At 40.6% G+C, this 27,255-nt stretch overlaps 1 protein-coding gene across 2 annotated transcripts in view; it reads right to left on the bottom strand.

Moving 5' to 3' along the window:
• Positions 1-27,255, bottom strand: part of DNAJB6 (DnaJ heat shock protein family (Hsp40) member B6) — an 82,021-nt gene that overhangs the window by 14,098 nt on the left and 40,668 nt on the right. For both annotated transcript variants that reach the window (XM_038755987.1, XM_038755985.1), the window contains exons 6-9: positions 26,080-26,211; positions 24,983-25,124; positions 24,212-24,282; positions 316-528 (exon numbers count right to left, since the gene is read on the bottom strand). In XM_038755987.1, coding sequence (XP_038611915.1) covers positions 316-528; positions 24,212-24,282; positions 24,983-25,124; positions 26,080-26,211 — 558 coding nt within the window. The remainder of the gene's footprint in view (positions 1-315; positions 529-24,211; positions 24,283-24,982; positions 25,125-26,079; positions 26,212-27,255) is intronic.

The raw sequence follows: 27,255 nt of genomic DNA, 5'->3' as shown, positions 1-27,255 counted from the left end.
ACTTTGCAATTATGTAGTCTTCTTATCCAAAACAATAGGCTTCACAAAAAAATTATATTGCTCCCACCCTGCCCTTTTTAGAAGCAGGGAGATAAAATAAGAAACAAGAAAAGTAAGGCACAGGGAGGTTAAATAACTTGTTGACAGAGCCCAGAATGAAACGCAGGATCTCCAACCTGCACCTGTCTGCTCTGGCCACCCCACAAGCTCAAGTCAGAACACAACAACAGTGGGAATCTTCCGTTTCTCTTTTTCTCTTTGGTTGAGGGGACATGTCACCTTTGGGGTGTTCCACCTTAATTTCTTTGTGCACACCTGCTGAGAAAATGGGGGGATCCCAGCTGCTTGTGACCCGTGGTCTATCCTGCTCCTCCTCCTCCTCCTCCTCACAATTATAGTGATACGCATGCTTAGGGAGAGTAGCAGGTCTTTGAGACTTCAGAGAGCGGACATTGGAGGGCTGGAAGGGCAGGGCATTTTGTCCTCTCCGGCTGCACTCCTCAGCAAAGGCTTCTTCATCTGCCACACCTGCAAGAGCACACAAGGTGAGAGAGAGGTGAGCCAAACGTAAGGGAAACGGTGGCCATTCAACTTGAAGGCGCCGGAAGCACGTCTTCCTCCACTTCACCCCGGCCTCGGCGCGTGATTACCTAGGAGGCAACTCTCTGAATCGATGTCTGTAGGAGAGTTTAACACCTGAGCCTGGTAAGACTTGAATGGAAGGGCCCGCTGGCCTTCCAGAGGAAGGACAGGAGACGACACCCGGTACGCATGCATTTCACTGTGTCGCAGTCAGATCTCCCTTCAGCAGCCTGGAATGAAAGACATTAGGCCCGGTAGACAAATATATTGCCATTTCTTCTCTTAAAAAAGTAAAATTTGATTTGTGGGGCTTTTAGTAAGCCTCTGGGGCAGGACTGAGTGCTTAAAAATTCCACTTTGGGAAAGAAATCCTTCTCTGTAACACGGGAGGGGAAATGGAGGAAGAAAAGTTGGCGACGGCTGGGCTACGACTCGGTCCGTGGTGGTTAATGGTTCCCAAGGCAGTGGATGGCAACTGTGGTTGGCTACAGCACTCATGCTGGCTGCTGGGAATGTGGTCAGCGGGACGGTTCCTCTTTACAAACTCAACATGTCAAATCAATCTGAGCATAGCATCCCGGAAAACTGGCTAGGGCCCTTGTTAGTGACCTGTCCGTGGTGATTCCACGGTACCTGTTCTCTAGTCTCCTCACTATCATTCCACTAAAAAGGATTTCCCTAACAGAAAGGACACCCAAAATGATTGGAAAAGCCAAGTGCACTGATCAGATTGTCCAGCTGAGATGTGGCCTTCATTCCCTACTATCTTTAATAATAATGGCATTTATGGAATGCAGAGCACTGTGTTAAGCCCTTGGGAAATTTAGCAGCAGCACAATCCATACATTCCCCGCCCCATACAGAGTTTACACTCTAGCAAGCCAAACTGGCGAGACTTGCCCAGGCACTGACATTAGTTTCCCATTCATTTCTGAACATTTAAGCCCTCCAAGGCTTACTCCTAATGCAGGGATGATGGTTTACTACAGGAACAGGAATTTCAATTTTTTATCTTGCAAGATGTCTTATAAAACTTGCTTCTTCCAAATGGGGCGGTGGGGGGCAGAAATCAATCAGCAGTTCTGTAAACTAGAGGATTAAAAAACCTGGGGATAGTTGACAATATCCACTGAATGATTTCAAATTGGGTGCTGAGATCTGGAGCTACTTGGATTCAATGTTTGATTCAGTATACAGGTATCATGTGAATAAATGAATAGAACTTGAAGCAATTTGAGGAATTCAGCAAACGCTGCAATTATTTGTATCTGTCCAACTAATGAATCTAACAGCAAGGAAAAGTGGCGGTATTTCTAAGTAGAAATCGATGCCATAAAGGCTTAGATTCACTAGTGAACAAAACCACCCCATCTTGCCTTTTGTCAAGCTGACATACACTGACAGCTATGTAATGCATACATTAAGCTGGGATGCTTTTATAACGCTGTCCAATTATTTGGGACACTTGCAAATAATCAAAAAAGGCCCCTTCCTCACTCTCCTCCAAGTTTGAAGCCTAAAACCAAGATCTTTTTAGAAGCCAAATTTAACAAATAGTGAGCCGAGATCATCTGACAGATATTCCATAGAGATCAGCATGCTCTAAATACACAATTGGAGACTTCACTTGGCTGTGAAGACTGTGACAATGAAGACGAGCATGGGGGAATATTTCCCCTGGAGACTTTCTCTCAGCAAGCCCCAGGTGGAAGGTAGAACCCAAATTAAAGTACATCAATTCCCCTCTAGTTTTGAGTTAGGCAGTTCTGGAAGCTAATTTACCAAACTCAAGTAGCAGTTTAGGGTTTGAAAGAATCCTAAAAGTGCAAACTTGTCCCAGAGAAACAACCTAGGTAGCATGGGAGGCAGTGAAGCTTTGTGGGAGGAGCATGGAATTGGAGTCAGAAGACTTGGATTCTGAACAACTCTGCTGGGTGACCTCAGGAAAGCCACTTAACCTGAGTCTCCATGAGTGCATCTGAAAATAGGGATAAGATACCACTCTCCCTCTTAGATGGTAAGACCCTTGTCTGAACTAAATTAACATACCCACCACACCATATGGATATATGGAAAGCATTTAAAACCATAAATACTAGAAGTCTGGTTCATCATTGGTTTCCCCACCAGATTCCACATAGTAAGTGCCTGTTTAGGTAATGGACATTTTTGCAGCTGCTTTATAGCATTTCAACAAACGTCCTTCACACTAAACCTTGCGTGTGCCTACCTTGTAGGCGGAACCTGGGAGTGCTAATGGAAAAGCAGCTCAGGAGCCGAGGCCCACTGCTTCCCAGTTGTGTGAGCTATACAAAGAGCTACCTGTGGAAGGGCCCGGTGCCTGCCAAGACTGAAGAAACAACTGTTAACAGGTTTCACCCTGCTTGGAGTTTCTACAGGATGACACAGCTGGACCTGAAACTCAGAACTGCTCAGCCAGCAGGGTAAAACCTGTGTCAGCAAATGCAAGAGGAGGTGCCTCCAAACTAGCCAAAACTCTCTCTCCAGGGATGGGAATGTGTGGTGAGTGATAATGTCCTAGGCAAACGACCATGCTGAATACTGCACAGGTTAAGAAATCGAAGTCTTTTATTTTGCAATGCCAGCTTGGGAAATTCAGGGTTGGGTTTGTAAGTGTAGCGTATATTTCATAAGGAAGCTTCAGCCTGGGAATCCTCACCTGGTAGCTTTCTTTGATTTGTATATTTTTCCCTGAACTGAGTCACTGCTCTGCAATTATGACACCACAGCATGTCAGTCATATCACCCAAAGAACTGAGGAGGACACCCTTGTCATTATCAGTTGGGCTAAGGTTGAATGCTGTGGGTTTTCACCTTGGAAAAGAGTAGAAGAACTGGATCTTACATGAGACAGAATCAAGTGAGTCCCTGAGGGGAGGAAAGAGAAAGTGAGAGAGTGCATGAGAGGGAGAGAGACAGGGTGGGGAGAGAAAAATATACACATTCTCATAGAGAATAAAGCAGTCTAAGAATGTACCTGTTGGAGCTACTAGAACTCTCAGAGATGCCCAAGTGGCTTTTTGCAGGTGCTCGGGTGATTCTAAACACAGCTCATCTAGTTCTTGGTTTTGAGAGAAATGTTATGAGTTTTTAAATGGTGAGGGCTGAACCCTTTGGATTTTCAATTACCTGCACAGTGTCACACTTTCATGAATGGTTAATATTGGAATGGTTAAGATTTGAAGAAAGCTTCATCTTCTAGACCTAAAAAGTAGGGAAACATTTTTCATCCAGTTTTGCGCATGTGGATATAATGCTATCAAATCCATGGTGATTGTGGTTTTTTTATTATTGTTTTGTTATAAGTACTGTGAACCATTTTTGTTATTTATTTTCCAAACTCCCATCTTTTAATTTGAAGCAGTGTGGCCCTGTGTAAAAAGCACATGCCTGGGAGTCAGAGGGCCTGGGTTCAATCAACTGATGGCACCTATTGACAGCTTAGTGTGTGAGAAGCATCAATCGTATTTATTGAGCGCTTACTGTGTGCAGAGCACTGTACTAAGCACTTGACTAAGCTAGAAGCACCACATTAAGCACCTGGGGAAGTGTAATACAATGGAGTTTATAGTCATGATCCCTGACAACAAGGAGTTTACTGTCCAGAGGGGAGACAGACATTACAGATAGGGGAAATGGAAGCGTCTAAGGATAGGCACACAAGTGTTGTGGGGCTGCAGGTCGGGGGATTACCAAATGCTTAAATAATCCTAGTTCTGCCATTTACTTTAATCTATATAATTTTACTTTAATTTACTTATTCTAATCCCAGTTCTGCCATTTACCTGCTGTGTGAACCTGGACGAGTCACTTCACTTCTATGTGCCTCAGTTATCTCATCTGTAAAATGGGGGCAATACCCATTCTCCCCTCCTCTTATGTTGTGACCCCCATTTGTAACAGGGACTGCATCCAATCTAATGGTTTGACTCTACCCCCCAGTGTTCAGCACAGTGCTTGGCACTTAATACCACAATTATTAAATAGCTTTACATTTGCTTTAAATAAATGTTTTCTAAAACTAAAGGCAGATTTATTGTATATCCCCCATCTATCCTTTATAATGCCTTGCCACCTTTAAATCACAATTAAAAGCCTTCATCCTGCAAACAGTTTCTCAAGAGTAAACCCACACATTCTCCAAGTCCCAGCATAGACTGTAAGCATCTTGAGGCTAGGAGCCAAGTCTTTTATTTACAATTTACCAAACTCTCTGCACCTTGTGGGTGCTCAACTGATACTTGCTGAGTGATATCTCCATTTGGCTTGCATGACATAAAGGTAATTAACAGACTTGGTCAAGTGTGGGCCTGTTTTAGGTGTTTCAGCTGAAAACTGGCAAAGAGTTCTGGGACTTTTCCAGTGGTATTTAAAACCCTATATTTCACCACCGTCACTGTCCTCACATTTCTCAAAATTACTTTTCTGCATTTCCTATAGCCCTTCTTTCGAACCTGAAACAATGGTTAGGAATCCCTTATACCACCTGCAGTGGTAAGTACGCTACATAAAACAGCCAAACATTGAAACCACTTCCTCATCAAATCAACCTGCTCCAGTTCCCTGAAATCAGACCACCAAGGCGGGCATAAGTGTTGGCAAATGAAACAAAGGTCTCAAGACACAAGAAGCCTTAAAGATCAACCTCCTACCTTAAATGTTAGATTATTTTACCACCTTAGGGTACATGAATCTATGCAATACTCTGCTGATCAGCCTAAGCCCACCTGATATGAGAAAATGGGCTAAATATGATTTGTCTTTAAAAGAAACTGGGCACACACAAAACACCCGACTGATGTCTTTTCTAATATTACTTATGAACAATCCCACCAGCCTTAGCATGAACAAATTGCTGTAACACATAGCATGGGGTGGTGACTAACTGGCCAATAGACTGGCCCAATACAACTGCAAGCCTTTTAAAAAAAAAATGTACATTTTTAGTACAAAAATTGCACTACGGTAAAATGTTACCGTGCTCTCTAAGCTACTAATTACTATGCTCTAGGGGTTGGCTAATTCTCCCTGCCCCCTTCAACCCTCCTGCAATTGAAGGGGATGTCAATACCCACCACCTTCATTGTATTTTGCCTTATCACAGAGGCAGCCATAATCCCTTCCCAGAGAAATTGCCTCTTCCTAGCTCTCCATATAATGGGTTCAGTGAATGCTGTGGCATTTATTATGATACTCGTCAAACACTTATTAGGTGCCAGGCACTGTGCCAAGCACTGGGGTAGATACTAGGTAAACAGACTGGACACAGTTCCTGTCTCACATGGGGCTCAGAGTCTTAGGCGGCAGAGAGTAAGATTTAATCTCCATTTTACCAATGAGGAAACAGGCACAGAGAAGTGAAGTGACTTGTCCTAGGTCACACAGCAGACAAGTGGCAGAGTCAGGATTGGAACCCAGGTCCCCGGACTCCCAGGCCCACACTCATTCCACTAGGCCATCTGTAAACACCGAATGCCAGGCAGCTGTTTAGTATTGTTGAGAAGCAGCAGGGCCTGGTGGATATAGCATAGGCACGGGAGTCAGGAGGATATGGGCTCTAATCCTGGCTCTGCCACTTCATCATCATCATCAATCGCATTTATTGAGTGCTTACTGTGTGCAGAGCACTGTACTAAGCGCTTGGGAAGTACAAATTGGCAACATATAGAGACAGTCCCTACCCAACAGTGGGCTCACAGTCTAAAAGGGGGAGACAGAGAACAAAACCAAACATACTAACAAAATAAAATAAATAGAATAGATATGTACAAGTAAAATAAATAAATAAATAAATACAGTAATAAATATGTACAAACATATATACATACATACAATAGCCACATGCCTGCTATGTGACCTTAGCCAAGTCGTTTTACTTCTCTGTGCCTCATAAGTGAAATGGGAATTTAAGACCACGATCCCAATGTGGCAAGGGACTGGATCCAACCTGATTTACTTGTATCCCCCCATGTGTTCAGTACAGTGCCTGGCACATAGTAAGCACTTAAATACCACAATTATTATTATCACTATTATGGTTTCTACACTTCTTTACATTTGACTTAAGGACTTTGACAGTAACCCCCTTGAAAGTAGGGATCTCTCTATCAGCTCTATAGCATTGTACTGTCCCAAGCCCTTAGTACAGCACCCTAAACACAGTAAGCACTTAATAAAGCATCATGGCCTAGTGGAAAGAACATGAGCCTGGAAGTTGGAAGACCTGGGCTCTAATCCCAGCTCGGCCCCTTTTCTCCTGGGTGACTCTGGGCAAGTCACTTAACCTCTCTGTGCCTCAGTTTTCTCCTTGGTAAAATGTAAATTAAGTCTATGAGCCCTATGTGGGCAAAGGACTGTGTCCAACCGGATTGTCTTATAGGTATCCCTGCACTTAGTAGACAGCCTGGCATATAGTTAGCGCTTAGCAAATACCATTAAAAAAATAAAATACCATTGACTGATTGAGACTTCACTCGGAGGCCCCAGCCTTTGAAGTACTCCTGTTCATGTGCCCTGCAAACATTGGGCACCATTCATTCATTCAGTCATATTTATTGAGCCTTACTGTGTGCAGAACACTGTACTAAGCGCTTGGGAAGTACAAGTTGGCAACATATAGAGGCGATCCCTACCCAACAACGGGCTCATAGTCTAGAAGGGGGAGACAGACAACAAAACAAAACATGTGGAGAGGTGGCAAGTCATCAGAATAAACAGAATTAAAGCTAAATGCACATCATTAACAAAATAAATAGAATAGTAGATATGTACAAGTAAAATAGAGCAATAAATCTGTACAAACATATATACAGGTGCTGGGGGGGGGGGAGGTGGTAGGGCGGGGGGATGGGGAGGAGGAGAGGAAAAAGGGGGCTCAACAAAGTCATTGCCTGCCCTGTGGTGGCATATGACCCTGGCTCACTGCTTGCCCTGCGGGTGACATACTACCCTGGCCCACAACTTTCCAGTAAGTCTAGGCTGCAAGCACCTTGACAGCAAGGGGCTGTGCCTTCTAACTTTATTGTACTCTCCCAAGTACTCAGCACCATGCTCTGCACACAGTAAGTACCCCATAAATACTATCAATTGACTGATGGTGGGTTATTCACCTGCTAGACTTGCCAACCAACACCCACCCAAGGACTTTTCATGCCTTTACCATGAATTTCGCAACTTTCATAGCCTGCCTGTCTCTAGTAATGGCGAAGGCTTAAGAACCACAAAATACACAGGAAAAAGAAGCATTTGCCAGGAAAACCCAAAACACACGCTTCCTTTCTTGTGAGCTAATTATAGGGCAGAGCCCATAACATGCCGCTCTGATTCTGGGTCCTGAAAGTAGTGCTCTGGCCAAAATGTACAGAGCACATGCAATTGGCATGGGTAAAGGGGAAGTAGAGCGGAGCCAACCAGGGGAAACACTTCCCCCCTCACCTCTGGCTTGGAGCTGAATTTGGAAGAGAACAGAAAAGAAATGGTTGGTTAGTTCCTTTTTCTCTTATGCCTCTCCTGGGCTTGACAAAGCCACAACTAGCTCCCTAGCTGCAGTGATATTAATATGGCCATCCATGGTGGATTCCACAGTTTCCCCAGGTCCTTCTACTGCCCAGCCCGCACCCTCCGCTCCTCCGCCGCTAATCTCCTCACCGTACCTCATTCTCGCCTGTCCCGCCATCGACCCCCGGCCCACGTCATCCCCCGGGCCTGAAATGCCCTCCCTCTGCCCATCCGCCAAGCTAGCTCTCTTCCTCCCTTCAAGGCCCTGCTGAGAGCTCACTTCCTCCAGGAGGCCTTCCCAGACTGAGCCCCTTCCTTCCTCTCCCCCTCGTACCCCTCTCCATCCCCCCCATCTTACCTCCTTCCCTTCCCCACAGCACCTGTATATATGTATATATGGTTGTACATATTTATTACTCTGTTTATTTATTTATTTTACTTGTACATATCTATCCTATTTATTTTATTTTGTTAGTATGTTTGGTTTTGTTCTCTGTCTCCCCCTTTTAGACTGTGAGCCCACTGTTGGGTAGGGACTATCTCTATATGTTGCCAACTTGTACTTCCCAAGCGCTTAGTACAGTGCTCTGCACACAGTAAGCGCTCAATAAATACGATTGATGATGATGATGGGCCAAATTCTTGATTGACCTTGGAGAACAGAAAAGCTCTACTGATCCTTCAAAGTGGCATTTCCCAGCAGAGGGCAATATTGCACACAGAGAGAATGCAGCATCAACAAGTCCTCAAAATCGGTCTAAAGCAGCTTTTTTCGTTATTAGGAGTTGGTTTTCATGAATTGGAGAATCAGCTTTGCTAACCTAAAGGATAAATCTGCTTACCGCCCCTGTGGAAAGATAACGAGGCTGTCATCCAACCCCAAGCTCCCAGTCTTCGGAGAGGTGCCTAATACCGTTGAAATTTTACAATGGAGAACAAGCTCCTTTCTGATGAACATCTGAATAAAACAGGCAATTCTGTATTGGGGCCTGCACCATGTACTTCATAACAGCTGCTTCAGGAACAATGAGCTGGCAACTCTTCCTTCAGACTAGATCTTTTAAAATGCTGTCAACATGTAAAAAGCTTTCACTGCCCACACATAGAAAGCTCCAGAACTGCTGACAATCGCCTGCAGGACTCCTCTGCTGAACACTGGAGCTTCAACTTCACTCCTCATTAGGGGAGGTTTAATGGACTGAGCACTGATTTCATTCATACCTACACACCTCCATAATTCTGTGGACTAGTCACCGCTTCAATTAAACTAAATAATCTTCCTAGGCAGGCTGCTTGGCAAAGGGGTCCTTACTGGGGGAGAACTGGCCTCTAAATAAAGGTAGATAGTATCTCAATCCTGGCAATAAAATCTCATCTGCCTGCCAATTAAGACCAGATTATTGACTTTCCTTCTGAACTCAAGCGCACAGGAAGTTTCAACCATTTTAGGGTCATTACATTTTTGCATCCTCCTGTGTTCCAACCAATTCCAAACAGGCATGGTTAGCACAACTGGAGAGGGGAGTGTTTGGAACATGCATGACTGAACTTGAAATGCCCAGAATGCAAACAAACACACCCCGAGTCTAGTAATGTGCTACAAAAGAGGAAAACCGAAATAGGAACAAGTTCAGTAGCCATCTGCACATACACATATCCTCTCGAGATGCTAGAAATTAAAAGGGCTTCTTAGAAGTAGAAGCTGAAACAACTGAGAGGAGTTAATATTTCCTTGGAGGAATGTGGAGTGTAACTTTCTGGTGGGCAGCAAATACGCCTCTTGCTTCTGAAGTAATTTTCCAAGCACTTGGTCTACTACACTGCACACAGTGACTGATTAAATACTATTACTTACTACTGCCTTCTACTTCAAACATAGGTAAGACATCAGGACAATTCGGAAGTCCCAAACTGAACTCCAATAGTTCAAAATAGTAATGCTATTTTTTGAGCATCACATACTGTACTAAAATCATCATCAATCGTATTTATTGAGCGCTTACTATGTGCACAGCACTGTACTAAGCGCTTGGGAAGTACAAATTGGCAACATATAGAGACAGTCCCTACCCAACAGTGGGCTCACAGTCTAAAAGGGGGAGACAGGGAACAAAACCAAACATACTAACAAAATAAAATAAATAGAATAGATATGTACAAGTAAAATAGAGTAATAAATATGTACAAACATATATACATATATACAGGTGCTGTGGGAGAGTACAACCGAAGCAAGATGTATATTTCCCTGCCCTCAAGAACCTTAAAATCCAATGGAGGCAAAGTGATCCAACTCGATGGATAGAATTCTCTACAATATAATGGGCACTCTCAGGCACTGCATTCAGAGTTTGAAAATAAACAATAATTATGGTATTTATTAAGCGCTTATAAGGGGCCAGGCACTGTGTTAAACACTGGGGATGATAGAATCAGATTGGACACAATCCTTGACCTCTCTGTCAGAGGGGAGAATGGATACCTTATCCCCAGAAACTGAGGCACAGAAAAGGTAATAATTCCTATTCCAATTACCAATTATTGCAAAAAAAATAGTTGTGAAACAACTTTATATAAGGCAAAGGATGGTGGTCACTCCAAAATGAATTTGTCCTATCTGTGTTTAATGATTTTTAATTGCTAATCCATATTGTTATTTGTAACTAGGATTTGGTTTCCTTGAAAGTTTAATGCCAACTTCAGCATTTGCTATATAAAAGTTCAAGTTCTCCCCACAGTTTAGTTAGTATATTACACAGTGGTTATGGCTGGAAGACTATTTCCCAAATTTTGTGTTTGCCCCAAGACACTTCAGACCCTAAAGAGGAAATTACAAGTAATTACGTGGGTAAAAATTAACGGTTGCTAATTGTTTTCAGGATGCTGGCACAAGAAATTTCCAGTTCAAAAACGAGATGTCAGCTATATTGAAATTAGATTTAAAAGAAAATCAAGAGAAAGTAAACAGTGGATAACCTTTACATCATGGAGCATACAAGTTAATTTGAGAATTTACAGCCTTATTAAGTGTTTAAGCTTCAGAATATCATCCAACAAGAATTGTTTAAGAATAAAGTAGTGTTTCAATGACTAACTTTCGGGACCCTACAAACACGGTCTTAAATGTGTATCAGAAAACTTTTATCAATCCAACTCCCTCCTACTTAGACTGGGACAGAGACTGTATTCTACCTGATTACTTTGTACCTACCCCAGCACTTAGCACACTACTTGGCACAAAGTGCTTAAGTACCATAAAAAAACCTAAAAATTGAAGAGCATTAACCATTCCAAGATAGTTGGCCTATCCAACAGTCATCCTGGCCCACAATGGTAAAACTTTTCTAAGAAAGCAGTAGGGTACATTATCCAGTGGCAACTAGACACCAACCTTATCTTATTTTTATATTCACTTAGCACAAGTCCTCTATACTAAATCTGTGCAAGTAAATTATATCTCGGAATAATTTTAAAAGTTTGATAGTTTTTATTACATTATCAACTTCTAAGCAGATCACCCTTCTTTTAAATATGATTACTGTAGGGCTTCAGGAATAATCAGCTCATGATTAGAGTGCACTGCAGTACAGTACACTGAGGTTAAAGCAAATGCCCTTAAACTACTTAACTAGAAGCCAATTGAGAAACACTTCCATTTCAAGTACACAGAAAACTGAGCACATCAAGAAACAAGCATTTGATACAGAAAATAAAAATACTCATACCTGCAGGTTTCACACTGAGTGTTACTGTAAGTGAACAGCATGGCTCAGCTCATTTGGTAGTTTCTAAACATCAATAATCCAAATTGAGGGAATCCTGTTAATTGTTTCCAAATCAATATTGCCCCAATTCTCCTACACTGAGCAGAATCTAAACTCACCAGATCACTGTTTTACTTTTAGAGTCACAACTCCAAAAACTGGGGTCACCTGTAAAATTGTTAAAATGATTCCGATTTTGGATAATTTACTGAAAAGCTGGCCCAATACATAGCCAAAGGGGCAAAAAAAAAAAAAAAAACAACAACAAAAAAACCCCAAACTTTCATGGTCTCTTCACCCAAAAAGCCTGAAATCATTTAGAAACCATCCCTGGAATGTAACAGCAGCTGCTCTTGCACCATCCTTTTTCATACTCTGGTTCTTTTCCCAAACTGGAAAAAGTTTCTTAGTGCAATGTAGGCGTTTTGTTGACCAAATGCAAATGAAAATTTGGACTTCTGTCAAGACAAAGCTCCTCCTCAAATATGAAGTTGGCCACTTTGACCAAATATGCACTGATTTCCAAAGCCACTACAGCATTGATAGTTTCATTACTTAAACCCATTTTAAAGAACTCCATATCTGTCTTATGGGAGCTCCATAATCTGTGAAGTGAAGCAGGTCACTACCTTAACCACTCTTCTAGTATTTCTTACTTCCATCCATGTCACAGGATTCCTTGTCCCTTGCTTCCGCTCAATACTTTGATCCAGATGCCTAAGGCAGTTCCTGCAGCATCTGTCTCAATGACAGGCATACTTCCAAAGAGTATAAAAGTGGTGTGGTAAGGAACAGGAAAACTGAGGAATGAGGGGAGGCAAGGAGGAAGAGGGAAGGAGACACAAAGAGGAAAAAAAAAAAGCAAACAAGATGTGGGAAAATGAGAGGTTCTCATCAGGGTTGTTTTTCCTACTAGGGATTGACTCATCTAAGGGGTGTTTAATATAGAACAAGGGAGCTGCCTTCTTAAAACAAATTCTCTTTTGATTCACTCCCCTACACTTCATAACCCCACAACCAAATTTAACATCCATGCCAGTTCAATCTGTTCTTCCCCTTCTTAGAGGTTAATTTTGTCTGGTGACTAAGTGGCTTCCCATTCCTACTTGGGCTGCTAGAAGTGAAAAACAGGACTAAGGCAAGAGAAGCAATGTTAAAACACCACCAATCCCTACCCCTTCAAAAGGGTTTTGGATCAACTCAAAAGTAGACTGGTGAGACTGAAAGGCATGGTCAAAGGGGAATAAAACCTTAGCTTTTTAACTCAAAAAAACCCCCAAAAACCAAAAGCTATAAAAAGATATGAAACCTATTCACCCCAAATCAATGGACACCTAATAACATTCTTTACCAAGCTGAACACTGGATCAGTAATAATAACTTGACTATGATAGGCTTAAATTAAAGCAATGTCTGACATATTGCTCTTAAAATTTTAGGAAGTGGAAGAAATGCCTTAAAAATGAAATAACTGAAATAAATCTTTTAAAAACCATTTTAGAAGACTGCAAAACATGTTGTTGATAAACAACTGAGAATTTCATCGCATTTCTCCACTGGTCAGCAATTTTGTTTTGATATAAACAAAACCGCAGCCAATTTTCTGTAGAAGTGTTGAAAAACAAGGCTATAAAAGTATTACTTATGGCATTACTAAATTGTTAAAAATTCACTTGAATGAAAATCATTTCTTAATAAATGTGTTTCTTTGCTATGGTTTGAGGAAAAAAAATCTTAACCTTTTTATCACGGGGAACTCTGAAGAGCTTCACCTGATATTCCTATAAATTAGCCTACGTTGTTACCTCCTCAATATAATGTTGAAAAAGGGGATACCCTGCATGATGGAAAGCATCTACCTATTATGGGACTTAGTATATTACAGGAGTTAAAAACTGTTCGACAAGTAACCATTTTCAAGAAAAACTAAGAAGGCTAAGAAAATGAAACTAATTTTACTTATTGGGGGGTGCGCAGAGGCTTTAGGATTTACAATTGAATGCCTTGTTAGTTATTTTGATCATTCAAAGTACCGACCAAATTAAACTACTAGGGATTGATTCTTCAGGTGACAAAAATTATGTTTTATGTTTGCAATTCAAAGCCTTCCAAAATACCAGTTTTTCAGAAATTTTAAGTACAGAATCTGATTCCTTAAGGAAGAATCTTGACTACTTATCTGTAACAGGAAGGGGGAAGGTTGGGTATTGCTCCAGTTCTTCCTGACAAGCAATCTGGGTCACTACTAAGTTCCTTGGTTAAAATACATTTGAAAATTGTGGTGGTCTTCTATAGCTAATTTTGATTTTTTTTTTTTTGCATTCAAATCCACTTTAAACACTGTAGCTTGAAAGGAACGGCAACTTCACCTGCATATCGATTCACAGGAGAAGCAACAACGTTTCAACTGAAGCACTTATCAATAGCAGATTCACAACCAACATATTATACTTTAGCGTACCAGATCTCAAAGTGTTTAGCTGTCCACTTTTTCCCCTTCAGGAATTCATTCTGGAGCCTCCATTTTTTTCATTCCACAGCAACTCCCAATTAATTTGGGAGGGTATCATAACTGAGGATGTTACATTTTTAAACACCTCTCCTTTTTACACCTAACTCTCTTACATATCAACTTTATGACTATCATCAAAAATTATTCCAAGAAACAAAAACAGCATAGGAATCAAATACAAATGCTAAGGCTTCTTACTCCCTGAAACGGTTAATTGTCTTCAAAACCTGACAAGTCATCAATTTGTTTTCTCCCTGGGGTGCGCGTGGAGGGGGGGAGGAGGGCGGAGGGAGAAAGGGTCTCCTCCGGTCCCAGGTTCCCATGGGAAGCTCTAAGAAGGTAAAGGCAAAGGAAGGAAGCTATTCTCAGTATTTAAGTTTGCACTGCACACCCAGTACAAAACAAAAGGTGCTGTCCCCTGCTCACCAAGACACCCATTTGAAAACCTACAGGTCTACTAGGTTTGGTCAAGTGTAGGCCTGTTTTAAGTATTTCAGCATGAACACTCCCAGTCTGACACTATGATAGCCTTTCACTTCATATAAAGGTTGAAAGCCAAGAAAAACATGAACTCACTATTCATTTTGCACCTTCCGCATGTTATTGCTTCCCTGGCCTGCCCATGACTGATGTTAGATAGCTCCTCTATTAGAATCATAGCACTGGTGCCACCCCCATGGGGAACAAAGGGGGTGACTGCCCTCACAGCTGTCTGACCTGAATAATGGCCAAACTCAAACCAGGTCTCTGACAATCCCTGCAAGCTTCCAATCGAAGCTGAAAATATCCCAAAAGGTGGCTTTATAGTCTGCTGGCTCTTGGAAACTTTTTCCCTCCCAGTGCTTACCCCCTCTAAAATCCCTGCTCCCTTTTCACTCCTGAAACTCAAAAAAGTGAAATGACTCATTTCAAGCAGACCAATATTGGGGAGGGAGGGGAGAGAGAGTGGCCACTTTGGCATTCCTGACAAGCAGACTAGAGGTATTACCACTTTTAAAGTTACAACTTCCACAAGACAGCAAGGTTGGCCAAGGATAGCTTTAGGACTGATTGGCAATATGACCAATTTAATAATGTGATGAGGTTTGAATAAAAATCATTCTAATTTACCCTAATTAGAACTTCCTGTAGAATTTCTCCCTTCAAGTGGATTTTGCTTTTCAACTATGCCTACTATGTAACTTAATACACCTAATTTAATGCAGTTTAGTGCACATCCTAGGAATCTACTCAAACAAATCAGTATTAGTGGGATTCTCAGCATATTTGAGCTCTAGATTTTTGACTTCTAAAATTATTTTCTTTCTACTGAACCTTCAGAAGGGAAAGAGAGAGACACAAATCACCATCCTCCATATACACTTCCTGCCAGAACTTATTTTTTTCCTGAGTTTTTTCAAAACTCCCAAGAACTCTCAGGCGAGCATTCCTTGGAAGCTGCTGCTTTGCATAGTCCCCACAAAGTATGTTGACCTTGTTGAGGAAACCTCTATAGGATGCTTTGGGTGGATTAGGGGAGCAGGAAAAAGGCTAGGAGTTCTAAATTTTTGCCCAGTTTCTTACAAATGGTGGTACATTTACCAACAAAATACACAACTACATACTACATGACCACTGTTACTGTACTGGGATCATAATGTGAAGTTTGTGGGCCAAAAACCCCTGCACATCAACTGTAGCCACCTACTCATCATCAAATTGAAAATACCATTAACTGACAAAATTAGCAGGGAAGAGGTTCAACACACTGCTATTACTATCCAAGAATATTTTAAGCACCACAGAACTTTTAAAAAAACCCTTTTCAGGCAATGTTTAAATATCCCAAAGGCAATAAAAGATTTCTAAGACTTGAAAATTAAATCCCCCACTTCTCCTATAAGGTGGGGACTGCAGGCTTGCTAAACCCCCCATGTTAGAGAAAACTCGTGTGGTTGTACTCACTGTGTTCGATGCTGTGCACCTACAAGCATGAACCATTTCTTCAAGCAGTACACTGCACCACAACCAAACAGCCTTGTGCTGTTGGATGAATGTTCCTTCCTCCCGTAATATTGTTCTGGTCAAAATGTTTAGAGAAAACCCACATTATGTCAAAACTGAATGCACATCAATTTTACAAAAACAGGCAAAAGACCACACTACAAGTTTTACATATTAGGTGTTCAAAAATAAATCAAAATAAATCTTCCAGATACTAGGCAACATTAGTTATTGTGATTAGCTAAGGGGAGGTCACCTAATATTCTTTTAAATGAAGTTAGTGATGTGAAGCCACAGTTTCTTTCTTTTGTTGAAAACTCCAAGAGATAAATAAGCCTGAGCTTCTAGCCATTACTATTAAAATGAATTCAACAGCTGTTTGGATTTTTTTTTTTGTATTTGAGCTCCAATAAGATTCCCATTCAGGCACAGCTTGTTTTGTTCTTGGTAATGTTGACAGCTTTTGCGGTGGGAAAGCCTGTTCTGTCTCATGGTAGATTTTGTAGTGTTATGATAAAATATGAACATGCACAGAAACTACTGGTGGCTGCTCTTCAAGAATGGCTACTTGTGGGGCATTAATATTCAAGAATGCTTGTTTCCTTCATTTGAAATACCTTTGTTGGGCTAGTTTGAATTAAAATTTCACATAAAAAAGAATCTACCAATCTATGTAGCTACCAATTCTTGTTAAATTGTACTCTTCCAAGTGTTTCATACATTGCAATGCACAGCTCAATAAATGACAATCTCTCTGCATGTGTGTGTGCGCGCTCTCTCTCTCTCTCTCCTCAGCCTAAGTGATGTGCACAGGAAAACAGACCCAAACATTTCAGTTTGGTGGTTTTTCTCAATCTAACAGTGCAGACATACAATCTACAATTCTTACCCCAAGCGTTTTGCTTGATGCTTTATTTCCTTGTGAGAAACTGCCTTTCTGGGAGACAAGTCCCTTTCTCCCTCCCCCGCTGTGCTTAATCATGGATACCTCATCAAACTTTTTGGCTAGCCCATTCCAATCCCAGACATATTCTGGGACACTCACTTGCAGAAAATTCCCTCTTTAGGGAACATCCACTATGAGGAATTCCACTTCCTTGATTTCACCAATGTCAGCTATTACCTACTATTAAAGCACACTTGGGTAATTTTTAAAGGAAGAGGGGACATGAGAAGTTTAGATTCTCTACCAAGGGAATGTGTCAAGCACAAGGAAACTTTATTCCCCATAGAAGTGCCAATTTAAAAAATAAAATGATGGCATTTGTTAAGCGTTTACTATGTGCCAAAGACTGTTCTAAGCGCTGGGGTAGATACAAGGTAATCAGGTTGTCCCACAGGGGGCTCACAGTCTTAATCCCTATTTTACAGAGGGTTGCTAGTGGGATGAAGGTAAGAAAGGATTTCAGAGAAAATTTACCAGAGGAAACTGAATGCAGATGAAAAGCTTGCCTGGAAGTAATCTGCAGTGGAGAGAGTGGGAGGAAGAGAACCAAAGGAACCTGAGTGGGATATAGAGGAAAAATATATCACCTCAGCTATGGAGTTGACCCTGCCAATTCAGTGGACTGGAGACTGCAGTTTACCACTGTCACTCCCTGCCAAAGGCATACGGACTTTGAAATTCAAGGTGGGGTTTGGTCGCATTTGCCTGTGTCTCAAAAGGCGGCACACTATTGTAAAACATGGAATCACGGGACACATTAGTGGAGAGGATAGGAAAAAAAAAAGTGAAATCCAATGTAGAGGGGGCTGAAAACTCGGGAGCCACCTGCACAGGTGACATACACACTGAGGTTCTCATATAGAATCATGCCACATTTGGAAAGCACAACACTAAACTCAAATCGAAAAAATCAATTGAAACTCAAATTCAAACTCCCTTAGTCAGAATAGAGATGGCGGAATCGTAAAATCAAACAAAAACTATGACTTTCCTTGAGTGTTGGTTGCCTACTGTACACGAATTTCAACACCCTGCTGTATGCATTCGGGTAACAAGTCCACACTTGCTATCTGCAATGCAGCAATGTTTTTCCAAATGATTTGGAATTTTTCCTACCGCACCCAGAAAAGCCAGCAATGAACTGATCATATATTGGCAAAGAACTGGCACCTGGATCAAGCAAGACTAACTCACATATGAAGTTACAGGACGTGTGAAGTCCTTTCTCTTCCTCAAATTATCTCCTCACTCTTGCAGTTCCCTTTCTCTTTCTTTAAAAACAACAACAACAAAACAAACACAAAAATGAAGTCATTTGCAAGAATTCAATATCAGGAGGAGCAGAACTGTACAATTTCTCGGGCTTAGCTCTGCTTATTAGGGCATTTTTCTCAGTGATTAGTTTCACATAAAATGTGGTCCCACAAAGCCAAACATGGAAACACAAGTACATTTTACATTCTTCAAATGATTTAAACCCGCACTCCCACTGTCTCCCTTCCCCCATTGTTTTCTTGCCTCAGTTTTCCTCTGCTTTCCCAGGTTTCCTTGCCAATCCCACCCCGTTAGCCTCCTCCTCCCTCCCTGCTAACACCTAACTGGTCACCAGGGTCATGTTTTAAGCCACCCATGACTGAACAAAACCATATCGCTTTTGCAAACTTCCTAGTTCAAAGCCTGTTGGCCAATAACTGTAATTTGATCCACTTAAAAAACAGCATCTGATTTTAGCTTTAGTTCCTAACTATCCATTTTCTTTACGGAATAAAAAGGATAATTTGATTCTTTTCGAAGGTGGGCTACAAGGAAAGAATTCTTAAAATATCACACCTTTTGATTTGGGTTGCAAATTTGCTTTTACTTCTTACATTTCGGAAGCTGTTACGGAAATTACCAATAAATATTAAAACAAAACTAAAGTGCTCTGGTTGGAAGTCCCTCTAGATTGTAAACCTGTCTTGGGCAGGACCAACTCTGCTACTTCACTTTCCCAAGTGTGTATTCCAATGCTCTGCACACAGTGAGCGCTCAGTAAATCCGATTGATTGTTACCATAAACACCAGCCTTAGGGAACATGTAGACCCACCCCCAGAGGCTGGAATCTTGTGGGGGGTATTTAATGTCCTCTGGTCCTCCTAGCTGCACCTCACTCTCGACTCCTGCCTGCATCCCCTTGTTCATGCTGTTCCCCCAGGTTGGAACTCCTTCCCTCCTCCACAGACCCAATCTACAGCTCTCCCAACACTCACAGCTGATGGGCAGTGCTGTTGCCCAGCTGAGTTATGAAAGGTGCGCCTATTTGGGGGTCCCTTTATCCCCCCCTCACACACTATGAAATGCTGACTTCATTTCCACAGACATCTCTCTGAGGAAATCTGTACCTTTGACATCAAAATGCCTTACTGCATTGCCCGAAATCCACACTCATCTAGTAAGGAAAGTGCCTAATGAAGCTCCAAACTATTCTCTGAAGTATTTTTTGTATCAAATAATCCAGTCCAATCCAGGAGTTTTCAGTATTTAACCATCAATTCATAGCAAAAGAGCTCAAAGTTGTCCAGAAAAAAACTAACAGTTCAACTAAATCAATGAGTAGTGCAAGTAAGCTCTATCTTTGACAAACAACACTTCAAAATAACCAAGAGAGACAAGAACCTTTAGGCCGCTCCAGAATGATAAAGAAACATAATCACAGATTATTTGAATTAGATGTAGGAATCTGTACAGGGAAAAAACACTACTCACTGCTAATAGAGGTATTCTGTGTAACTTGTAAACCAGTAAAAATTTATGATGTGCCTGGTTAAGCTACCCTCTAATCCTTTTACTTGGCCTTGCTCATTAGTACTTTTTATGGTATTTGTTGAGTGCATCACTAGGGGAGCCAAGTAGTAACCCATAATATAGATTCCAAGGTACTATGATGAATGCCATCTAATATATACATGGTGTAAATGAGTTTATTTGCAATGTTGTTTCCAAATCACAGCAAAATGAACAGTAAAACTGAAGACTTCAAATTCAAGAACTGAATGTTTTGAAGTTTCATCCACACAAAGAACAATGAGAATATTTGCTTTGCTTAAATTTGTCTGTTAATCTATCCCCACTTCATTCTCAAATTAAAATGAAAACCCTCAATTTTGCACAGTGGAAATATTATTTTCATCTGTCCCTGTTTTAAATGGGCAGTTTACGGAGAGCACAAACAACCTGCTTCTCCAAAAAAAGAATTAAGTTGCTCCATTTAAATCATGGTACAGAAGAGATGCAACGGGCTGTAGTCAATCTCATTGGTTATAATAATTACGCTTTAGGATCCTGTATTATAAAAAAAACTTAGCATGCTGGTTTTGTCACCTATTTTCTCATATCTGATTTGCTTGTATCCAGGTGCTTAGTACAGTGCCTGGCACATAGTAAGCATTTAACAAATACCATTATTATTATTAAAGACATAAATTATTCAACTCTCTCAAGAACTGCTTTACTCCTACCTTTCATATGGTGAAGAAACAGGGAAAAAAACTCATTTTCTGTGACTTAAACACCATGAAACATTTGCTCCAGAACATTCCAAACCCAGATACGTGAAAACAAGTCCACAGGCACTTCTACATAACTAGAACCAGCTACCTACAGTTGATTTGGTATTGTGTTGCTAATCATGCAGCAAAAGGAAGTTTTGATAATTCTATCAAAGTTATGATTTTTAAACGTCTAGATTGCAGGCATTCTTGCAAGAACAGAAAATAAATTATTTTCTACGGAATAACATTTGGGGGCTCCCTACCACAATGAGCCCATTTCCCCTACAACAATTCACCATAACTTTTATGTTACAGAAAGTTTCAAAAAGTCAATTCATAACTAGAAGGAAAGGCAATCTGATGCTGCGATGCAAACAGACGATCTTGAATATTCTTGTTCTGAGGCTCTCACTGAATACAACATGGAATAGTATCAGGCTCAGCAATTCTTCCTCCCCCAGCTAAGTTTCAAACAAAAACATATATTCAAAGCCTACTTTGTGCAGAGCAATGGATTACCATGCACTGTTGATAAAATGGAAGGAGTACAGTTCTGGGAATCAGGAGACCTGGGTTCTAGCCCTGGTTATGTAAGCAGGGGAATACCTGCTGGACCTCTGCCATCAGTAGTGAAGGTCTCTGACCGAAGAACCACGCAGGGCGTTCTGCAAGGTGGACAGGTGCAGTAGGAATCCTGAAAAATAGCACACTGACATGGGTGATGAAGACTGCAATGGCTTCCAAGTCATCTGCCTGCTGGGTTATGGTACTATGCTGCCGTTACTTTGGCTGTAAATGGGCCCTGTACATAAAAACCCTGTGCGTGCACTTGGCAATGTGCTGCACCCCTGCCCTCCTGATGGTCTATTACATTACATGCCCCAGCAGGAACTCAATTGGCAGGGACAATAAACCACAAATGGCACTGCAAAAACCATTAGCACGATCGTCAATTCCTTTAACACAGGATTTAATGCCTAAAGTTTCCAGACCAAGGCTCGACCATCATTTTCATCACTATGATACTAAGTAACTTGGAAAGAGCACGATAAAAATAAGAGTCTCAGTCACTGCCCTAAAGATCTTACCATCTGATATGTCAATAAACCAGCCATTAGATGATCTTTGTTGACTTGACCACCATATAAATCACAAGTACACATCTGTCCACTGAGAAGAATGGGCATTTCCTCAACTGCTCATTCAAGCTGGAGGAGGAATTTGCCTTTCACCTCCCCCACCCCTCTCCAGCCTCCATTGCCACCTGTCTCAGATATTGGCTGCCCCAAGAAGAGGTGACTGGAGCAGCCCTGGTTGTCCAGAAAGCAACAAGCCTGGCTGCCCTCAGCCTCTTGACAACCAAGAAATCCACATTTTCCCTGCTATGGCAAGGAAAAAAACAAATGGCTTGCTTTCTCTACAAAGCACATATTCAATTTGGCTTAATTCTCTCCATTTTGTCTAAAGGATACTCTCCCAGGTCTATTGAAACTCTCCAAAAATTCCACCAGTACCCAATGGATCAGCAACCTACAGAACACTGTACCTGGCCAGCAGAAACTCAGCCCCTGATCTGAGTTTGTTCAAGTCAGGAAGCAAGGTGATGACTTTCTCTTCTAGGTATCGCTTCCCTCCTTCCTCACCACCACCCACAACACCTCCCCAAGGGTTCAGACTTTGGGAAGCCAGACTTCTTGTTCTAACATTAACAGCTGCCCAAAGACACTGGTCTGTAGATCACTGACTGTCTGGGTGACTGTGTTCCAGAAAATTCAACAGATTCAGTATTCTCTTGTACTTACCATCCATTTGACAAAGAGCTCACTTCCAAACAGCTAAATAAACATACAACCAGACAGGTAAACAATTCATTACATTTGTTCTCACAAAGAATTCAAGAATTAGAAAGCAAGAGCAGACACTACATTGGCATCCTAGGCAAGTTCTTAATTTTCCATTTCACACTCTACCCAGGCTTTATTTCTCTACTGAACTAAACTATACCTTTCAAAACATTCACATTCTTTCATCACACGTATTAAGATTCAGCATTTTTAACATCTTGCAAATATATACGTCAATACATCTTTGAAGGCAACATGCAAACACAATTCTAGTTTATAGGGACATTTCCTTTCCAATGAAGGGGGAGTGAATGGAATTTTCAATGGAATGGAATCCACTGTCTTTTATATGTGAAAGTTCCATGCCACAAAAATCCTGGTGGTGGATACATTTTTTACTTTTCTCTTACCAGCTAAAAGAGAATATTTGGCCAACATACAAATTGTTTCAAAGTGATTTAACTGTGCATAGTGCCCTTAGATGCATGCTAAGAACTTTTTCCGTATATTTCCAAATGAAGACATATTTCTAATATTGTAGTGCTGCATTTTTGAAAAAAAGATGTTCTGGCAATTACTGAAATGTTTATTCAAGTGCTGATCCTTATGAAGTTACACTACATAGGCTTAGAAAAGGAAATAATACATCATGTTTTCAATCACAAAGAAGGAAAACATCTGCATAGGACAGAAAACCCCACCACATCCACTAGCTTGAAGGAACTGAAATGCTGAAGAGCAAAACTGTCCCCCCAAGTTACAGGAAACACACAGACACAAGAAGGCTACACATCTCATTCATGAAAGAATGCACCACAAACATTAGCATTTATTCATTTTGAGGGTTTTTTTGTTTTTGATTTTGTTTTTTTAGCAAATGACAAAGACCCAGTTTACCAGCTTTACTTTTTTTTTGCCTAGGCTTAACATTACATATTTAAACAATTGTCAAAACTTACTAAATTGCCAGAGTTCATGCACAACTAGAAAACATCCTTAATTTATTTTAAACCAGAAATGTATTACCATTAATGTATTAATATCTTTCACTACTAAATACTGGAAAAAAAAACTGAAATTCAAATAAAAGTTCAACCTGGCAACGTTATAGTTCACAGCAGACAAACTACCACTTGGCTCACATTTCAAACAAAATGGAAAAGCAAAGTTCATGCTGGTGTTAGTGTACATTTTGCCCTAGCACTACTTAAGGATCACTGTTCACCTTGGATTTAAGTTTAATAAAAAGCAAAGTGCATACAGAAATTTACAACAGTTTTAAAGACAAAAAAAATTGATCCTATTAATGTGGTCCCAACAACAAACTCAAAAGTCTATGACAAATAGGCGCTCTGATGAGCTGCTTATAAATACTTTAGATTAAGTACAATTATACTGAAAGTAGTGTTCGTTCGAAATCTTCAAAAAAATGTTTCTGTTAATCCTCAAATGGTGCTTGTTATAGCTTAACATTTCTGTTATATGCGTGCGTTGAATTACTTGTTATCCAAGCGTAGTGGCTGCTCCTTACCATTTATTGTTAAGGACTTTAACTGGCCATCTTCTTCAATTTCTACTCTTTCTTGACCATTCTCAAAAATTCTGCAGGACAAAATCCATTTAAAAACCTTTTTGGAGTACAGTTTGGTTGTTTTTTTTTTTTTTTTAAACACACACACACACATGCACACACATCATGCGTCCCCTGCCTCGCCCCCAGATGAAAAATATGACTGCATCTAACAAAGTGCTGTAGCAACCATTGCAAGTAAACCTCCAAACGGAATCTGGTTTCTACCTATTGAAGTTATTTTCTAAGCCCAATTCTGTCCAGTTAACAGGGAATCAGGCCCATTACTTATATTAATTCTAAATCACATGCAAGAGTTTCCTGCCCTTAAAAATTCAATTTAACAGGAAAATATTTAAAATAATAATAACTCCCCAACAACTCCACTCATCTCACACTAAAACCTTTGGGAACAGCCTATATTTCTTTCTAATGAGTTTTGGAAATGCAGCCCATCAATAACTAATTTCAGATATTTTATCATTAGGTAATTTCAGGCAGAGACAAACGGTATGGTCATAATAAAGCCATGATAGGGACAAAGCAATATTCTTTAACAAGAGTCTATAAAAAAAAAACCCAAAAGATCTTAATCCATCTACTCTTTATGATTTCAGACATTACCATTCCAAAGCGAGCAACTAAACATGAAAACTGCCCTAAAACTGCTACCACACTGCATACTGTTTTCACACCTTTAAATTCCTATACATTTCAAAAATACCACGGTACCTCTTTGTTGTGATTTTTCTGCCATTAACTATTTTGGTAGAGGTTGATATGGACTTGAAGTTACCCATTCCACTACCACCGAATGATGTGGAGGAAAATGAAGACAGACCTCCATGACCCAGTGAACCAAATGAAGTAAAACCTGTATAGGGAATGGGAGGGGAGGGGAAAAAACAAAGAAAAAAATCATTATTTTAACTTTCTACAAACACATCCAAAGCTAATTTGCATTATCTTAAAAGTTAAACGCTACTATTTGCAAACTTCAGAGAAGGATTGAAATAACTGTTTGTGGCATTACCTAGCATCTCAAGGTAATGAGGGGAAAACCTGACGAGTTATTCAAAACTATGGATGGTGGAAAGAATATGCAAATCGAGAAACAACTCGTGACTGTTATCATTCTTAACTTAATCAATGTATTAATATCTTTCACTACTAAATACTGAATACTAAATACTAAAGGTATTCTGTCTTCCTTCATAACCAAATACACACACACACAAGAGTTCGGACAAATACTAGGCTGATTTATGAATGGAGAGAGGAAGATGAATAGCTAAGCTTTTCATTCGTTCAGTACTATTTACTAAGTGCCCACGGTGGGCAAGGCACAGAATTGAGCACTTGGAAGGATACAGTAAGAGAAACAGACACAGAACCTCCCATTAAGACAGGGAGACAGCTCTCTTGCGTATTGGCTTCTTTTGCCTATTTTCTGAAGGAGAAGGCAGTTTACTGTGCAAAAAGGTGGGTCTGGGTTATTTATACAATTCTGAAGGTTTTCTGAAAAGAGGTGGAAAGGGAGAAATAGGGTTTTTACAAAGCAGGATCAGCATGATACCAGAGTTTTTATACATCAGACTGTGAGCCCACAGGGACTGGTTACAACTTGATTATTCTGTAATCTAACCCTAGTGCTTAGTACAGTGCTTGGCACATAGTAATGAATACCATTATTATTACTATTACTGCTATTACTACTACTACTGGGAATCTCTGGAGAGCAAGAGTGCAACACGGACCATTTATTTCTCTTCCTAAACACAAAAATCTGGTGCACTGGTGATTAGAACTGTTTTTGTATTTTAAAGTACCTGTATCAAACGAAGAAAAGCCACTCCCAAAAGCCGGAAATCCACTAAAGGCAGAGAAAAATGGTCCTGCACCTCTGCTTCTATTTCCACGTGGACCTCTTGCACTGCCAAAAAAGCCCTCAAATGGATTTTCTAGGAATAAGCACATTTTTAAAAACATTACCATTCAGCTGAGGAAACCTTGATTTTTCAGAGGGAGAATCCATGTCAAATTTGAAATAAAAAAAAATTATTCAATAAAATTGTGAACACTATTTTACCATTTACAAACAATGCTAAGCTTTTGAAACAAACCAAAATCTGGGCTCCTTTTCAACTGTTGGACATATTTACTAGTCTCTTATCTGTTCAATGATATGTACTGTGGGAAAAGGAAAATCTTATCAATTTAGTGTTTCATTCCACTTGCAGACTGACAGTCCTCCTTCACTAAAATATTGCTGAATTGCCACTCTCCTAAAACAAGTCCTACTTTTGTGAAGGTCAAAATGGATGGAAAGTCATTTTGAATTAACAAAATCATCAGCCCTTAAAGGGATAATGCAAAATACTGATGTGAAATCCGGAGCAACAGACAACATCATAGACACTGAATAGCAAACTCCTTTTAACTATTATTAAAAGGCAGGGAGGATAGCAAGGAGGCTGATACAGTACTCAGGGTGGGACAGGATAAGTGTTTGGATTAACGTGGAAGCAGTTTGGATGAAGAGGAAAAGGTGGATTTTAGCAATGTTGTGAAGATCCAACTGACAGGATGTACTGACGGATTGAATATGTGGGTTGAAAGAGAGAGGAGTCAAGGATAAAGCCAAAGTTACAAGCTTGTGAGACAGTAAGGATGGTGGTCATATTTAAATTGGTGGGAAAGTCAGGAGAAGGACAGGGTTTTGGTGGAAAGATAAGGAGTTCTGTTAATAAGCAGCTCACATATTCCAGCATATCATATACCATATCGAATACTAAAGCAGAGTATGAGAGAAGGTGAGAGTTGAGAAGCAGCGTGGCTCCGTGGAAAGAGCACCGGCTTTGGAGTCAGAGGTCATGGGTTCAAATCCCGGCTCTGCCAACTGTCAGCTGTGTGACTTTGGGCAAGTCACCCAACTTCTCCGTGCCTCAGTTACCTCATCTGTAAAATGGGGATTAAGACTGTGAGCCTCCTGTGGGGCAACCTGA

The sequence above is a fragment of the Tachyglossus aculeatus genome, chromosome 13 (assembly GCF_015852505.1).
Source record: "Tachyglossus aculeatus isolate mTacAcu1 chromosome 13, mTacAcu1.pri, whole genome shotgun sequence".
Classification (NCBI taxonomy): Eukaryota; Metazoa; Chordata; class Mammalia; order Monotremata; family Tachyglossidae; genus Tachyglossus; species Tachyglossus aculeatus.
This window is presented reverse-complemented; position numbering and strand designations above follow the sequence as displayed.